Raw genomic sequence first — 19,182 nt, 5'->3', positions numbered from 1 at the left:
TTAGCCAATACCAGTGAATGTTACAAAAAGTGAAATCAGAGATTTCCAAAAGTAATTTTGAGACTTACTTAAGAGTAACCAACTATTTTGCTCCCAGAAGTATATATTGAAAACTGGGCCAGGCACGGTGGCTCACACCTGTAATCCCAGCACTTTGGGAGGCTGGTGGGGGGCGGTAGATCACCTGAGGTCAGGAGTTCCAGACCAGCCTGACCAACATGGTGAAACCCTGTTTCTACTAAAATTACAAAAATTAGCTGGATGTGGTGGCGGGTGCCTGTAATCCCAGCTACTCAGGAGGCTGAGGCAGGATAATTGCTAGAACCCAAGAGGAAGAGGTTGCAGTGAGCCAAGATCGTGCCATTGCATTCCAGCCTGGGCGACAGAGCAAGTCTCGGTCTCAAAAAAAAAATAAAAAATAAAAAATAAAAATTTCAGTCTCCTCATTCCTAAGGGATAATTTCAATTTATTTAACATAGTATTGCAATCTTTTTTTAAATCTGTCTTCAGATCAGTTTCTCACTGTATTAGTTCCAGGATTTACTGCATTCCCTTACTCAAGTATTGGTCAAAGTTTATCCTTTACTCAGACACCTCTCTTTGCATGCTCAAATTATTTATACCCTCTAAGATATTTCCCCCAAATCATTTTGTCAAGGAAGCCTTCTCTCATTTTCCCAAGAAGTATTGATTGGAGGAGGGCCTGTCCTGATTCATAAATGTATTTCCAGTACCAGCACAACAAGCAGATGTTAGTATATTGATTAAATGAATTTATAGACTTCTCCAGTTCTCATCTATTGATTAGGAGATATTTTAGCTGGGGATTGCAATAGCCCTCACTCCTAAAATCTCCAGAAAGCTTTGGTAGCTCTTATGTGTTGCTCATTCATTGCTGAAATAATCAAAAATGAATTACTGTGTTCTTAGTGTTAGCTGGGCATCTCAGAAATGTTTGAGAAGCAATCCCTTGGGGTTTAATTTTGAAAACTGCAATCCCAAGGTTTGAGGAAATTTTATAGTGAAGCTGATAAATCTTTTAGAAAAAGTATGACATACCCTATAAGAAGGTGCCTCTGTTTTGATGAAATCTGGTTTGTAGTACTATCATGGTATGGTCAGTAATAGCATTATGAAAAAGTACACAAGCACCTAGTTAGTTTAGACTATGTATAATCTCGTAATAAATGAACTCAAAGATAAATCCGTTGTTACCTTTCATTTGTTGTTCATCTAGTCATATATTCCTCAATCACTGGTTTGGTGTCCCCTTTACTCTGAGCACTGTTATGGGTTGGAAATACTACTGTGAAGGACTCACAGTTCTGTTCGCAGAGATCTTGTCTGCCTGATAAGGAAACAGACCCGCAGACAGACAGTGAGAAAACTGTATTGGAAGAAATCTAGGAACTGTGAGAACACAGGAATGACACTCAGCTAGGGTGGGAGTCAGGAAAAAAGGATGAGGAATAGAGAAGACTTGCAAAGGAGATGCTCTCGATGAACCTTGAAGAACCAGTGGGAGTTAGCAAAGTGAAAAATGGAAAGCACATTTCAGGCAGAGAAAAACAAGCTTTGTAAGGGCATGGAGAAATGAAACGGAACTGTTGGTGTGGAATGTGCATGAAGAAGACAGTTTTTGGATGGTCTTGTATGCCAAGCTAAGGAAAATGATGTTTTTTAAAATTATTTTTATGTATTTATTCATTTTTTTTTTTTTTTTTGAGACAGAGTCTCGCTCTGTCGCCCAGGCTGGAGTGCAGTGGTGTGATCTCAGCTCACTGCAACCTCCACCTCCCGTGTTCAACCGATTCTCCTGCCTCAGCCTCCTGTGTAGCTGGGATTACAGGCACACACCACCACGCCTGGCTAATTTTTGTATTTTTTGTAGACACAGGGTTTCACCATGTTAGCCAGGCTGGTCTTGAACTCCTGACCTCGGATGATCCACCTACCTCAACCTCCCAAAGTGCTGGGATTACAGGCATGAGCCACCATGTCTGACAGGAAATGATCTTCTATAAGTAGTGGAGATCTATCAAAGGAGGGGTATGGTAAGATTTGTATGTCAGGTAGAAGACTTATAGCCAAAATACCTTAAATTATCCCAGTATCCTGGAGAATACACATTATCTCAGGCCATGTTTGAAGAACACATTGACTTCAGTTAGCTTTTACAGTAACCAATAACTTATGACTATCTGTTCAACGTTTTGAAACTGATAAGAATCAATGTGAAGGCAAGTTTCCTTGTGAAAATTATCCCTAATATCTTGTACTGAGAAGACACGAATAATTTAATTTCTTCCTCCCTTCTCCAGCTCTGACTTCTTTAACTTCTTTAGCTATTTCTGTCACTTATTCACCTGAGCGATTCTAGTGACATCATAAATTCCCAAAGTTTCTAATCCAGCTAAGTTAATTATTGTCCACCAATTGTGTTGAAATCATTCCAATGTAAATCAATATATTCTTTTCTTTAGGTTGTTACTTTTTTCGTTTGTTTACTTGCTTCCTTGGCATTTATATTGAAAATAGCTCATGAATCCTCTTTGATCATGTCTATCCTTCAAGATACCTTAGGGTCTAGGGCTGGGTAGAGAAAAGTAGAATCTCTAATTAAGAAGACTTCTTCTCCAACTCCAACCTCATTATCATCACTGTTAAGAATAGACCCTGTGTCTTTAAGACCAGTATTATTTTCCCATCTCAGTCTGTTATGCTATTTGATCATCCTCAGAACCTTGTTGAGAAAGTCTAAAATGTAATTTTGTTTTCATTTTATATGTGGGGAAACTGAGGCATAGGGAGGTGAAATACCATGTCCAAGATTAACCAATAATCAGAGATAGATCAAGAGCTTGAATCCAGGGTTTCTGACTTCAAGGATAAGAACTCAACAATAGCTCTAACCTGAGCCTTTGCTTCAAGGTAAGCTAATATCATTTTCCTAAGATTTGGTTTTCCAAGCTTTCAAATGGGAATAACGATCTCTGTGCATCTTAAGTAGTGTCCTGCAGACATGCCTCAGGAACTCAGGGACATGGCATTTCACCTTGATGCTCCAGACAAATGAAAATAAGTCAGCTGGTGGCAGTATCAACTATGTCTGTCCACTTACACAAAGTCAATCTGCCTCGGGCTCTAGAAGCTGAACTCATTTCTTCCAAAAGGAAAAGAAAGTTTCTGGCATATGAAATCTCAACTGAGGAAGACAGACTTTGCTAATGGCACCTACCCACGTCAAGTCTCCTAGCTGGATAGAGCAGATTTCTAAATGTGTCATCACATGAAAGGGAATGAATCTGAAGTGAGGAATTCCCTGATATGAGGGGAAGATGGCGTAGGATGGAGAAATCAGAATGCCCAGTGCAATCCCACTATCAGCTAGTCACCACCTGGCTTACAGCTCCATTTCCTTCTCCATAAGATGTAGCCTAAAGAAAATAGTCAAAGGGTACAGACTTTAAACTATATTTGGTTGAGAGTATATACATCGGGGATGCCAGATTTTGGTCATTCATTCGTTCAACAAATATTTATTGAAAGTGTATTATGTTTTCAGGATGTGTATGTGTATAAAAGTGTGTGTGTGTGCACATGCGTGTGTATGTCTGTGTATAATTTTCATAGTACCCCTCACAATGAAATGTACTGTATTATTATCAATGCCACCTGGCTACTACATGGAAGTTATTTGACCTTGGTATTGACTTCAGACTCTTTTCACTAAAACCTGCTCAGCATCTAGCAGAAAGTATTTAAGGAGCACCAAGTAAACTGATGTAATGAAAACAAGACCAGTTTGCTTTAGTGTTTTGTTGTTGCTGTCTTTGTTTTTTCCGTCCGCACATTTGTATTCCATTCCTCATTCTGTTCTCTTCTGTGCTTGGGGCAGAGGGAGTAGAGAGGGAGAGAGAATTCCCTAGACACGGGCTGGCAGATGTAGCTGAAGGGCCCCCGGGACACTAGTAGCAACAGAAACTGAATAGCTGTGTCCAAGGATGTTATTTTAAAAAGAGATTCACAATAGCTTTGTCAGCAGAATCTTGGGGAAGAAACTGCATCTTCTCTCTCTCTTTCTCTCTCCCTTTTCTTTTTAACTCCATCTTTTTTTTCTGTCTTTTAACTCTTCCTCTACCTATCTATATATCATCTATTACTTATCGACCTGCCTGCATACCTGTTTACCTACCCATGTCTATTTCAACCTTTCCTCCATTCTCAGGTTCTGCTGATTCCTAGCAGACAAATTTATTGTGGTCTTAAACATAATCAGGAAGAAATTATCGTTTAGAAGAACTAAAATCTAACCCCAATTTCTGTCATTCTGAGAGGTTTTTTGCTAAGGAAATTAAGTCATTTTAGAGACTAGATCTTACCCTTACAGAGAACATAATCTTACCCTATTTTTCTTTATATTGGAGGAGAAGAAAGTGATACCAAGAGTTAGGCACCCCTAGGATCTTATTTCCAAGAGGTTGTTTTCATCATTCTGTAGCTATGGCATGTAGGGGGAAGATTTCTCTGCTAGGTGTAAAAAGGCCAGTCTTCTACTTCTTGCTCTGCTACCACCTGTCTCTGTGACCTGGAAGCAGATGGCTTCCTCCTCGAGCTTACAGTTTTCCATTAGATAAAATGGATGAAGGGGCCAGTATTATACCCACAATCATCTGAAATCACTGCAACAATGCTGGGTAAATATCATTACCTCCATTTTTTTTTTTTTTTTCAGATGAGGGAAATGAAGTTCAGAGAGGTTAGGTTATTTTATTTATGTCCTCTTTGTAGTGCTTATAGGAAGCAGAATTCAGATTTGTACCTACTTCTGCCTGATGTCAAAACCCTTGCTCTTTTCAGTTCTCTGTATTGGGTTTCTGAAGAGTAAACTCTGGATTTATGCCTGGTCACTCTTGGATTGGGCCTAGGTTATACGATATGTAGAGTGGCCACATTCATAAGAGCTTGGAGCTACTGAGAAGTACTGAGCCTGTATTCTTTCTATGGTTGAACTGCCGTGAATGCTGCTGGTCACTTATAATGAATTGATTTATTCTGTTTCTTTTGCTCATTCTTTCTTTTTCTCTCTTTTTTCTTTTTGTTTTTTTGCTTGTTTTTTTTTTCAGACAGGGTCTTGCTCTGTCACCCAGGCTGGAGTGCAGTGGTGTGATCACTACTCACTGCAGCTCTGACCTACTGGGCTCAATAAATCCTCCCACCTCAGCCTCCTGAGTAGCTGGGACTAGATGTGCACCACTGTGACCAGCTAACTTTTGTATGTGTTGGAGAGACAGGGTCTCATGTTGCTCAGGCTCATCTGATTGCTCAAGCAATCTACCTGCCTTGGCTCTCCCCAAAGTGCTGGGATTACAGGCATGAGCCACTGTGCCCGGCCCTATTTGGGGTCCTTTGATAGTATTTCACTAGGTAAACTGTTGGCAGAAATAAACAAGGGATTTTGGAGCTTGGAAGAAGTTCAGCATTCTGCTGCCCCTGAATCCAATGACTCTTCTTTTCAGATACGTAGCATTGTAGAAATCTGTCTTGTTTCTCCTTGGCAGGGGCTCTTTCTAGCTAAGGGAAATTTGCTTGAATGTGTTTCAAGTGAGCACTGATTTCACAAGCTGATTTAATTCCTCCATTTAGAAGCAAATTGACCCATTAAAAGAAGAGTATTTTTTTTTCTCTCAATGATTATTCTAGGATGTACAAAGCACATTTATGTTCATTTCCTATTAGAGTTCTATGCTTATCCTGAGGTTATCCTGGTTGGGACTATAATTTCTACATTACAGATTGGGGACAGGGGGAAGAGGCCAAGAAGTAAGTGAAGCCAGTTGTGCAAAGATACATAGCTAATGTAAGGGACAGAAACCAAACCCTTGTCTTTGGCCCTAAATTCAGTGCCCTCTCCAGAGCTCCACTCTATTATTTTGTGGAAGAATGTTCTAAATCAAGCAGAAGCCTTAGGGTGACCATATATCCTGATTTGCCTGAGAAATTCAGATTTTCCCAGGATATGTTCCTTTTGTCTAGACATAATTTTTAATAGCACCACTGTCGTTTTCAAAGTGCTCTAGTTTGGATGATAAATTATATAGTAACCCTAAGACACTGGCTAGCAACTATATTTCAAGGAGCTCAGAATCTTCCAGAAGTCCTGCAACATGTAGACTTAATAGCAGCACAGTGTGATAAGTGTTAAGATAGAAATCTTTATAAAATAGGCACCCACACAGGAGGTGGTATTTAGCTTTGCCTAGAAAAGTTGGGAAAATAGCACAGAAGAGCTGATGCTAGAATTAGTAAAAAGGTGGACAAGGTGATCTCTTTTGGATGGCCACATTGAGGTTTTTCCTTGTATTGTTCTGTGTTGAAATATCAAGAAACATGCATAGGTCATACCTACTTAGAAGGCATCCTACTGCTAGCTTTGTGCTTCTGTTATCCTTGTCCTTGCAGCTAAGTGAGAATCATTGCAGCCGGCTGCAGCTTTAAATCATTCCAAATAGAAGCACTTGCTGTGGTTTAGATGACATGGGAGCTTGAGAATTCACTTGGTCTTTAACTAAAACTCCTAGGGTATCCGACAAGCCCTTAGAAGCCTATAGCATTAGACAGGAAGGGTTCTTGGTGTCTCAATTGCGTAACCTCTTTCTCTGCTCCAACGGTTGAGCCCAGTGCGGCAAGGAGACTTGTTCAAATAACAGAGCAATTTGGTTTCAGAGCTGGAATTGAAGCCAGTGTCCCTTGTAAATCAGTTCATGTTTTAATGCAAAATTGAAATCCTCTTTGCAGTTAAACAACCCCCAGTTTGCATCTGTGAAATTCTTTTGTGTCAAATATTGCACTCAGAACTTGGAAAGTGAATGCCTGAGTTGGAGACCCAGATCAGGTATTAACACACTGTGTGATCTTGGGCAAGTTATTAAAGATGTATGGAATCTCAGTTTCCTCATCTGGAAGAAGAATATCTTCCACACGAAGTTTTTATGAGGAATATTTCGAATAATGAAGGTGAAAGTGTTTGTGAACTTTTTATTACAGCATAGACACACAACACGAGGTCTACCTTCTTTACATATTTTAAATGTACAGTACAATATTGTTAACTATAAGCACACTATTTTACAGCAGATTCCTGTAACTTTTTCATGTTGCAAATTGAAACCACATACTCACTGAAAAGCAACTCTCCATTTCCTCCTCCCCCAAGACCCTGGAAACCACCATTTTACTTTCTACTTCTATGAGCTTCCCTACTTTACATGCAATCTATAAGTGGAATCATGCAGCATTTGTCCTTCTGTGACTGGATTATTTCCCTTAACATGGTGGCCTCCATGAACATGGTTCATCCATGTTGTTGCAGATGACAGAATTTCCCTCTTTTTTTAAAGACTGAGTAATAGTCCATTGTGACTAATGATGATGGGCTTGACAGTACCAATGGTTTTGGTGGTCTGATTCTGCAGCTGCTGCTGATTGCTGAGGCCAAAGAACAAATATTTATTTATTCTCTCCCTTTCTATGTCAATCTTTTGCAGATGAACCCAGCCGGTGCTATTTCCATGATGGTGATGGGGTATGTGAGGAGTTTGAACAAAAAACCAGCATTAAGGACTGTGGTGTCTACACACCCCAGGGATTCCTGGATCAATGGGCCTCCAATGCTTCAGTATCTCATCAAGACCAGCAATGCCCAGGCTGGGTCATCATCGGACAGCCAGCAGCATCCCAGGTAAGATCCTAAGCATGTGTGACATTTCTTGCAGACATTCAAAGTCTCTGCTGTGCCCCACAAGGCTACTCATCTCTAAGGCAGTGTCACTGGCTATGGCCACTTGAGCATATCTTTATTAAATGTACTGTTAGGGCTTCATGAGTACCATTTGTAAAGGATTAGATCTGGAATTGTTAGGGCAGGGAACACTGTATGATAGGGTAGTGACTGTCCTCCTATTTCCTTGCCTGCAATAACTAATATTTGAAGAAAGAACTCCATTTTGCATATATCATGTATTTCAATGAGGTAAGAATGAATTTATGTTGGAAGTCCCACTTTTTAGGGGGCGCCAAGCTGTGTACTCCTTGAATTAACAATAATTCTACAGTAATTTGCTATGTGGCCTTAGACTAGTTCCCCAACCTCTCTGGGCCCTATTTTTCTCTCTCATCCTCAAAATAAAGAGTAGTTGAGCTTGTTGATCTCCAAGGGCCTTCCCAATTCTAAGAAGCTGTGACTCATGCCTCAGTCCCCTAATGCACTATTTATGTGCCACAGTTCTTCCCCAAGGGACTGACAGCTTAGTCCAGGGAGTGAGAGTTTTGGGGCCACCAGTGATTGTATGATTCTAGAGATGGCCATACTGTCCCGAGAGCCCCCTTTCCAATTATCCTACCAAGGAAGCACCTGCCTTCCCCGAGATTCAAATTTCCCAGAGACACGACTCAGTGCTTCTGGCTGCCTGGCCTGGTGGCCTTTCAGAGACCAGCCTGCCTCCTGGCCTTGCAGATGAGCTGCTATTCCCAGGCATTCCTTTCTAATATTGCTTTCTTGATTTAGGTTTAGTGGGGTAGGCCTGGCTTCTAGATGAAAGAAAGATATGACCTTCCTCTGGGGTCCAGTGAAGAATCACTGGGTGAGGTACAGAATAGGACTACCTCATTTTTAATTGTTGCCTGTATTTGATGATTTCTTCATTTACTTTTTGTTTATGTTTACATCACTAAAGGCTTTATTCATTTGCATTTATTTTTGAATGCCCTCAGGAGAGTGGAAACAAATGGTAACATGGCATTTCCTGATGCTTAACAATGTATAGTGCCAGCCTGCTGAATGAATGAATGAATGAATGACTGCATGGATAGATGAATGGCTAGGGTTCATCCTCCCCCTGTGCCACGTCTGTACTTGGTGGAATCATCTGTGTGGTTGCATTTATCATATTGAACTCTGAAGTATCTCTTTGTCTGTCTGGCTCCCCCATTAGGCTGCTGGTTCTTTGAGAGCAAGTTTCAGTTTATTCATCTTTGTCCTCTCATGTTCAAGCACAGGCTAGATAGGTGCCCAGCAAATGTGTGTTTAATTGACTGTAGATACACACGCATACACACACATACATCCCATTGCCACATGCAAATGAACGACACTGACAGAAAACACTCACGCATTGCCTTTATCACATAGAATGTCCTGCTTCAGAAACAACAGGGCTAGGGCCAGCAAGAGAAGCAGGAATTCCAAATTCAACACTAGCATCCAGTTCTTAGAAATGTTTTAAAAACAACCTTCAAACAAGAGAATTATTAACACACTCAGAACCTCCCATGAGCAAGAGTTGAGGTAGCAGCTGTGCTTAAAAATCACCCAAATGTTATTGCGACTAATGTGAGAAAAGGGGAGAAAGAAATTTCCAGTCTTAGCATTTGAAAAGAAGCTTCATGGGGCAATTATTCCAATCTTGTAAGGGGGGGCTGTCAGGAATTACTGGTGATTATCTCTTCCTAAACAAAAATCCAATTTAAAAAATCATTATAAATACTAGCTCTTCGATCTACAAAGAGGAGATGAGGAAACAAAATCATCCTATTGAATTATTCATTGTAACCAATTTTATTTTAATGAAATCGACTAGGTTCCATTACTCTGGGCTTGGACATAATCTTTGTTACAAGGAGATTTCAGCTGTAACTAAATTTGTCATAATGAGATCAGCTCACTGGAGAATACAGGGTCAGGGGAGGGAATATGTGTGCAGGCTGGGTGCAGGGCCAGGAAGAGGGCAGCAGAACAAAAGTCTCCTGAATTCCTCATCTGAAAGGAAGTACCTAGAAGTCATTCACAAACACACACACACACCCTACCACAACCACACACAGGGGCACAGGCACATGCATATACATGTACATGGGCACACACTTACACACACACAGACACACACACACACACACACGGAGCCAGCATAATTAGAGGTAAAGGCTATTCCTGAAGTGTAAACGTACCTTCCTTCCAACAACAGAGAATGGGGAGGAAGTATAATTGTGCCCTTCATTACCTTGTACAGTGATTAAAAGAGATTGGTTGTTAATTTTCACCCTGTCAGGGCTTCCAGTGAAGATGTTGATAGCTTGAGAGGAGGAGCTGGGAGGCTCTTAGAAGTTGGGCTTAGGAAGAAGATGGGAATTGTATCATGTGCTTCTCACTTTCCCCCCAGATGCTCATACTCTCCCTCTTCTCTCTCTCTCTCTCTCTGTCTCTCTCTCTCTCTCTCTCACACACACATACACATACACACACAGACATACATACACAAATTTACACATGAAAAGGCTCTGTAGGAGCATGGGAGTACCAAAGCAGATAGAAGAGAATAGCAGGAAGGAAATAGTAGTTGTCAAGGTCCACCAGGCACTGGACACGTGTATGCACATTACAGCCAATCCCCTTGTCATTCTTCAAGGTAGTAATTGTTGTCTACCTTGGAGAAACTGAGGAACACAGTGGCTTCACTATAAGTTACATAGTCCATAAGGGAAGAATCTAGGATTAGAAGAATCTCATGGCAGATGAATGACAGTGGGCCCTTGGGAACATGCGGTCACATTCAAAAGTTGGAAGTGGCTGGATTCCTGGAAAACTTCACTGCAAAACAAGCAGAAAGACTCCTAGATGGATAGATCTCAGCATTGAGTATCACTCTGCAGATCTCATGAGGTACTTCAGTTCTCCTTGAGCAAACTTACAGTCACTGCCCATACCTTCAAATTCAGGCTGTTTCCATTCCCTGACAAGGTGGCCCTGTTCCATGATGCCCTGGAGTTCCCTAGGACACTCCATTAACTTAGGGAATGATGAAATAACCTAGTCACTCCCGTTTCCTCTTTACAATTCAGTTTGGTCTCACTTTCTGTCTTTCCCTGATGCAATAAAAATGATAAACGTGCAGATGTTTATTGGAGTTATGTGCCTAGTTCTGTGCTAGAGCCTGTGGAAGAAACCAAAGAACTGAAATACCTAGCCTCTGACCTAGTCACTGTACAAGAGTTAGGAGTGAGAATTCTATCAAAGGCACATTCTTATCACAATAAGTCTGCAGGATCTCTATGACTACTGCAAAGGAACAACATGCATTGTGCTATATGGCTTGAGAATATTGATTAAAACTTCAGTTTTGATATTGTAAAAGCCTGCCATATCTAATGGTTTCCAGTGTTTCTCATTCATTCTTTTCAAACATGATTGCCAAATTTGGTTAGGGCAAAGCTAACCCTGAACATTGAGTCTCATATCCAAACCTTATCAGAAGTATCAAAACTTCCTGGTTGTGCAAATTGGGTTGAACATCCTATAATAAGAGACATTCTTTGGATATTTTGGCCATACACCTTCCTGGCCCAGCTGGAATCAAGAAGTTCCTGAGACAGAAAAAAATGCAAATTAACCAAAAAAATCAAGTTATCTCTCTTCTGGGAACCTCAGAACCTGGTTTGGTTTAAGTGCTTGCAAAGATCTTGTATTGTTCTTATTTTGTCTCCATGTTTCACATTTCTCTAATGCTTTACACAAAAGGATGCCAAAATGAGATGTTGATATTCCTTCCTTTTACCCCGACCCCCAGCATTTCTACCAAAGTCTGTTTCCTCCTATCCAAACAGGCACCTCCCTCCTTTGCAGTGGCCTGAGGAGGAAATGGAAATACTAAGACTATCTGGAATTTACAGTGCTCTCCTAAGGGATTACAGACCTTCAGTCAACCAACCAATTTATTTCGTTAGTCCTTTGAGGGTAAAACTTAGACTAAGCATTTCGAGGGCAGTAGTTTGAGGGCCAAAGTAAAGAAAACTTTTCAAAGAATGAGAACTATCCACAGTGGGATGGAGTGCCTTGTGATACAAGAAGTTCCCCATCGTAAGGCATTCAGTCTGGGTAGCTGACTGAACAGAAGATTCCTGCACTAGAAGGCAGGTGAGACCTAGGTATGCCTCTTTTCTTTGTAGTTGATTCTCTGACTTTATGTCCCATTAACCTACGATTGGGTATATTAGTCCTTGGCCGCTTCATTTTGAGTTGCTATTATTATTCCTTGGCCCATCCATAATACTTCATGCCTCTACTAGAATACAAACCAGGCTGGGCACGGTGGCTCACGTCTGTAATCCCAGCGCTTTGGGAGGCTGAGGCGGGGGGATCACCTGAGGTCAGGAGTTTGAGGCCAGCCTGACCAACATGGTGAAACCCCGTCTCTACTAAAAATACAAAATTTAGTCGGTTGTGGTGGCATGCACCTGTAATCCCAGCTACTTGGGAGGCTGAGGCAGGAGAATCACTTGAACCCAGGAGGTGGAGGTTGCAGTGAGCCGAGACGGTGCCATTGCATTCCAGCCTAGGTGATGAGAGGGAAACTCCATCTCAAGAAACATAAAAATAAAATACAAACCATACTATACCTTGTAATATAACAATTTATACATTATTTATTCACTTGATTGAACAGAAATATATTTGAGTCCTGCACTGAGGAATGTGAGAGAGAGAGAGCATGGCTGTTAATGAGGTGAAGTAGAAATCATGCAGATCTGGCTCTGCTCTCTTAAATTCCATTCTGACATGGAAACCTTGAGTAAGTTACTCTTCTGGGAATCTTAGTGTCCTGTAGAAAATGAGAATGATAACATCTACCTGGTAGAAATTAAGATGAATGGTATCTACCTGGTAGAAATGAAGAATGCAGAGAAAACACTCTGTGCTGGGTTTGTTAACTTGATGGGTAGTTCAAATGTTAATTCCTTGTCTTGTTCATGTCAGGTTTCCTTCTTTGCACTCCCCCCAAAGCTGGCTCTAGGGACCCACACAGAACAGAAGCTCAGTCAACATTTTGTTGAATTAAACATAGTTGCGTCAGCAAATGTTTGCTGCATACTCAGAACTGCAGCAGGCACTTTGAGAAGCTTCAAAGAAGTACTGGTTCTTTTTCTGCCTTCATAAAGCTTACCATATCATCAGAAGGGTGTTTTCAACTAGAAATAGTAGCCAAAGACCCAAGAGTGAGAGTGTAAGATCTACAGGGAGTTTCCCCGAGAAAGAAACCACACTGCTATCAGCTTACTCAGCCAGTAGGGATGAGAGCCAGTGTGTAAGATAGAAAAGTCCTTTGCCCACTTTCAGAAGATCCTGGACAAATTATAAAAATAGCATTTATCAACTTCTTCCAGGCTTTCCACCAAATTTCCTGAATCCTACTAAAGCTACTACAAAAATAGGAATCACTGTTTTCACTTTACAGATTAGGACACAAAGGCTCAGAGAGCAGAGTAACTTGCCTCAGAGCTCATCTCTATAAGGGGCAGAACTAAGATGCAGGCCACTGTGTTCATAATAGAAATACAGCTACAGGACCAGGCAGCTCAAGCCTGCTCCAATGACTGACACGTGAGAACAAGCTAGAAGAGCTAGTGTCTTTTGCATCTTTTAATATGTGGTATGCATTTAAGGAATACCGGGAAAGTGGGCATTCCCTCTCTCTAATACCCAAAATACTGCCCTACAATTTTTGCCTGCTGCTTAGATCTCCATCTTTTGGCCCCCATTCTTTCACCCATTGCCCTTTCCAGAGAGTTTTCTAAAATGTGTGTATGGAAATAAGAGAGACACGTAAGTGTTGTAAACTGCCAACCCTTGCATGTAAAAATTATTTCTTAAATTTTGGAATGTCTGCCTAATTATAGCAGGGATATGGGGAGAAAAAAATAAATGCACAAATAAGAAGAAACTTTGCTCAATTTACACTTTTGTCACAAGCTATGTGCTATACATAGGAAACCTTAAAATGTCAGTGAAAGGGAATTGTAAGATGTGCATATTTTCTTTCTTTTTTCTTTTTTTTGGCAAAGTCTCACTCTGTCCTCCAGGCAGAAGTGCAGTGGCACAATCTCGGCTCACTGCAGCCTCCACCTCCCAGGTTCAAGTGATCCTCCTGCCTAAGCCTCCCAAGTAGCTGGGATTACAAGCCTATGCTGTTACGCCCGGCTAATTTTTGTATTATTAGTAGAGATGGGGTTTCATCATGTTGGTCATGCTGGTCTCAAACTTCTAACCTTAAGTGATCCGTCTTCCTTGGCCTCCCAAAGTGCTGGGATTACAGGTGTGAGCCACTGCGCCCAGCCAGATGTGCATATTTTCTGATGGCTGCCAAGTCTGAGGCAGGAGGGGAGAAGCCATTCATCTGTGTCTTCTTCATCCTTGTCTCCATAGCAAGGGACTAGATACCAACTAGGGTATTGTATGGATACAAGGATAAGAAATCTTTCCACATACACTTATGATGCAGTGTAGGAAGTGCTCAGAGAGGCGGACTGAGAGGAGGACAGGGAGAAGTGATTGCTGAGTTTCAACTAAGAGGATAAGCTGGAGGACAGGAGAGGGAGGAAAGAATCGCATGATGGGGGCTGCGAGGGGTATATCCAAAAAAAAGGTAAATAATAAATGAAGGGGAAGTCAAGAGAGATGAGCTAGGAAACATGGTTAGGAAAATCCTGCCAATGCTTGGAATTTGACATTATCCTGAGGGCAATGGCGAGTTTTTCTGAGTTTTTCAGCAGGGGGCTAACATGGTTGGATCATTGAAAGAAGAACATTGACAACTGTTGAACACTTCTTACATGCCAGGCCCTGTATAATTTTGCATAGATTTCAGAGCAACCCTGCTGAGAATTCTTAATATTCCTCTCTCAAAATGAAGAAACTGAGTCTCAGGGAGATGAATCACTCCACCCATGGCACTCTTTCTTCCATTTTCTTTTCTTATACCAGGATACTGGTATTGCATTAAAACAGCCTCACTTGGAAATTCTGCAATGCTGATTAGAGTGTGCTATTTGTAAAGGGCAGGAAGAAATCCTGTACTCTATACCCAATGCTGAAGTCACTTCTAAGGGGCTCTCTGTCCCTTCCTTGCCTGCCCTGCCTGCTATGGCCTTCACCAAAGCACTCATTTCCTCTCATTAGTGAAATGAGAGAGCCTTTGCCAATGGTGGTGGAAGGAGGAAAGGCAAAGGGAACATGCTGAAATTTCAGAGACAATTCCAAGCAGTTTTCCCAAATACCCAAGAGATCTGCTTTCTCCTGGTGGTTTCTGAATAATTTTTCAAGAACACGTGTGCAAGTCATCTAAGGAGACAGAACAGAAAGTACCATGGTCTAGTTCAGCCTGTCCCATGGTGTGGGGCACCCAAAAATCCCTACAGGAAAGTAAAAATCAGAGCCTGCCTCAGAAAGGAGCCCACTGAGTTGGTCACTATAACCACCCCCAAAACTTTCATGGAAACCTTGGACTGTGGGAGACTTTAAATCTACTGAATCTTATGGGGCCCCAGCAAAGAGATCTATTAGATTCTGCCCCTGGCTCTCTCTTCTATTCATCCTTTGGTCATTTACCCTTTCAATATCTGTTCAAATCTACAAAAATCTAGACACTCTGATTGGCCCTAGGATTCGGACTGAAAAACTCTGAGTGACTGGAGCTTTATAAAAAATGAGATCTAGGATCACTTCAACCTGATTTTCAGTTATAGAGTCCACAACTTACTAGCTGTGAGACTTTAAGCAAGTCAGTTCTCTTTGCCCCCACCCCAGTTTTTCATCTGTAAAATAGGAGTAATAACGTCTCCATGGGAGGTGCTTGTCAAGGATGAGACAGTTGATCTAGAAATGCAGTTTTCCTTCTGGTAGCAACCGACCAAGTTTTAAAGAAACACTTCTGTCTGCCTGTGAAGTTTTGGCAACTGAGGAACAAATCCAATTAGGAACAACATGTGGACTTTTTTTTTTTTTTCTAACAGAATAGTATTTGGGGCATAGAAATTTAACCAGAGAGAGACTTTGAGAGTCTCTTGGTCTTACTTCACTTCATTAAGACTTGATTTTGATTAAACAACTTCCCTGAACCTCTCAATCCCATCCGTTATAAAATGATTCTGGTATTTGGATTCAAAATCAACAGAATCTTGTGAATCTTCTGTGTCCAAAGCATCATTTTCAACATGAGGTTGAGCAAAGCAACCACTGCTCTCAGGCAGTAAGTTATGTGCCATGGAGGAAGGAAGACACCAAAATAGCTTCTTTCAATAAGAAAAGACAAAGCTTGCAAAGTGCTGTGATATGTGGACAAATGGAGTTAACCTTAGAGGTTAACCTTTGAGGAGGAAGAGTGAACCTGAATAAAGTGACAGGTTATCTAGAAAGTAATTTTTCTTTCCACTTGGGCATTTGGGGGAAGCTTTAAAAAACACTGTAGTGTAGCCATGTTGTTTCACAGAGGAAGCATAAGCTTTAAAGCCAGAAAGACCTGACTTGGGTACTGTTTGTTACCAGCTGTCTGATGCCTGGCAAATGACTTCAGTTTTCTGAGCCTCAATTGTCATCTTCACATGATCCTGCTGTCATTCTGTGAGATGGTATGAGGATCCAATAGCTAACATATATAAAGTGTACAATACATGGCTACATCTTGCGAGGCATCTAATTCTTGTCAGTTCACATCCCTACTAAACCACGTTATCACTGAGCAAATTGAATCTGGAGAAGGAATGAAAATGTGTAAGAGAAGAAAGCAATGAAGGGATGGGCTTGGCATTTGTAGGAATACAACAAACACGTATTGATTGATCAGGGAAGGTGCCACGTGGAACAGTGAGATCCTGGTTTGAATAGCGAGTCTTCATTTTTCAGTTGACACTTGACTCTTGACTTGAAGCCCAAGAATAAGCAAGCCTTTGTGGTTTGGGGCTGCTTCTATTGGTTCTCCATGTAGACTAGACAAAACCCTGCCAACCCCTTCCATGGCCCATCTAGGAAGATTCCTTGGCCTCTGTCTTCCTTTGTCTTCCAAACCTGGCCTACCCCTATCTCATCGCCTTCATTCTCCACATCCTCTTTAGCTTCAGGACCAGAAACCTTTCTTTTATCCCTGTCATTTGTTCTGGCTCCCTTAAAACCCTTCTCTGTTCTTGTCTTTCATTTTCTTTTTTCTTTCTTTCTTTTTTTTTTTTTTTGTTATTGTTTTGTTTTAAGTGGGGTCACTGGCATTCAGCCAGCATGGCCTTTGCTGTGTAATTTAGTTTCATGTTCTGTACCCAAGAAACATGTAAAAAATGTAAACAGCGTTCACTCTCCTGGGCTGTAATACACTTAGGAAGCAATAGCCAGTTCAGCTTGCTGAGCCTGCTGCTTTGGCGGTATTGAATTTTGTCCCTAAAACCACATACTCATTTCTCTAAGTCTGAAAGTAAACTTTCTCAAGCCAGGCCCAAAGGATGGGGTTTCGAGGGGAGTTAGAGTTTGGCTGTGCACAAGATTTTGTTTTTATTTCTGTGTGTGTTCATTTGTTTCTGTTTGTCTTTCAAGTCCCCTCGTCCCTACTCTCTATTCCTCCCCACTCTCTATTCTTTCCCATCCTTACTTTGATAAATTAGACTGGGTATGTTACCTGTAGAATGAGACCAGAAAGGGCCTTCTGCCTCCTCTTAAGAAACTCCAACCAGGCCAGGTGTGGTGGCTCACGCCTGTAATCCCAGCACTTTGGGAGGCCAGGGCGGGCAGATCACAAGGTCAGGAGATGGAGACCATCCTGGCTAACACGGTAAAACCTCATCTGTACTAAAAACACAAAAAATTAGCTGGGCGTGGTGGCGGGCACCTGTAGTCCCAGCTACTCAGGAGGCCGAGGCAGAAGAATGGTGGGAACCCAGGAGGCGGAGCTTGCAGCAAGCAGAGATCGCGCCACTGCACTCCAGCCTAGGTGACAGAGTGAGACTCAGTCTCAAAAAGAAAAAAAAAAAGAAAGAAACTCCAACCATGATTTTCTTAAACCCTGATTAATTCTTCAGCCATATCCAAGCACCAGGATACCCTGGGTACATTTGTACATGTTTGTTTTCCAGGGAGAAATCGGCCCAGAGAGGCCATGAGAGATGTCCCTGCTGAGAGGTTCCTTGTGAAAGGGCAGTCCAAGAAAGTTGTCCCTGGGGCTGCTGCCCACCCCAGAATCCTTTTCCAAACATGACTTATATGTGCAGCTGATGGAAGGGGCCACTTTGGTGATGTCTACATTTCTCTCCTTCCTGGAAGAGTGGCCCCTGGGGAAGTCACAGGTTTGGGAGAGATCTGGTCTACTGGCGAGATACTGCTTTCAGAGATGCAGATGCCACCTGGGTAATGCCCATGTCTGCAGTGCAACTGACTGGTGGCAAGGGCTCCAGGAAGAGAATATCAATGTAAAGCAATGGGAAGGAGGAGATAAACTGACATGCACCAGGGAGCTATGTTCAGGGGTTTATGTTTCAGAGAGAGCAAAATTGTATCAGTGTTCACAGGCCAGGCTCCAGACTATCTGTCCAAGAACCTTCCATGATGATGAAAATGTTCTACATATGAATGTCCTGTTCAGTAGCCTCTAGCCACCTATGATATTAAGCCCTAGGAATGTGGTTCACGAATTTGAGGAACTAATTGGTTTAATTTTAATTCGTTAAATTTAAATAGCTTATTATGTGGGCATTGGGCTCCCCTACTGGACAGAGCAGGTCTAGAGTACTTCACATGCCAGGGCTGCTACTTGCATTGTGATCTCGAGCAAATTAATTAGCCTCTCTGTGCCTTAGTCCTCTCATCTGTAAAATTAAATAATTAAGGGGAGATGGTGAGAATTCCATGGGATAGCACACTTAAAGCACTTAGGACAGTGCTTGGAATAGAGTAAGTACTACCTAAATACATTCAGTTCTGTCATTGCATCAAATCTTTTTTTTTTTTTTTTTTTTTTGAGATGGAGTCTCGCTCTTTCACCAGGCTGGGGTATAGTGGTGCAATCTCAGCTCACTGCAACCTCCACCTCCCAGGTTTTTCAAGCGTCCTGCCTCAACCTCCCAAGTAGCTGGGACTACAGGCACACACCACCACATCCAACTAATTTTTGTATTTTTAGTAGAGACAGGGTTTCACCACATTGGCCAGGATGGTCTCAATCTCCTGATCTCGTGATCCACCCGCCTCGGCCTCCCAAAGTGCTGGGATTACAGGTGCGAGCCACCACACTCGGTCTCTCCAAAGATTTTTTAAATGACATTTCTCTTTCCCAGAGTGAGATATGACTTTCTCATCTTTTTGTAATTCAATGTCTTAA

The 19,182-nt window shown here is 41.7% G+C and overlaps 1 protein-coding gene across 1 annotated transcript in view; it reads left to right on the top strand.

Moving 5' to 3' along the window:
* Positions 1-19,182, top strand: part of PAPPA (pappalysin 1) — a 249,129-nt gene that overhangs the window by 141,404 nt on the left and 88,543 nt on the right. The window contains exon 10 of the mRNA XM_055271320.2: positions 7,549-7,742. Within this exon, the coding sequence (XP_055127295.1) occupies positions 7,549-7,742 (194 nt within the window). The remainder of the gene's footprint in view (positions 1-7,548; positions 7,743-19,182) is intronic.

This window comes from Symphalangus syndactylus, chromosome 3 (genome assembly GCF_028878055.3).
Source record: "Symphalangus syndactylus isolate Jambi chromosome 3, NHGRI_mSymSyn1-v2.1_pri, whole genome shotgun sequence".
NCBI lineage: Eukaryota > Metazoa > Chordata > Mammalia > Primates > Hylobatidae > Symphalangus > Symphalangus syndactylus.
Note: the sequence above shows the minus strand (reverse complement) of the source record. Positions and strands in the feature narration are given on the sequence as shown.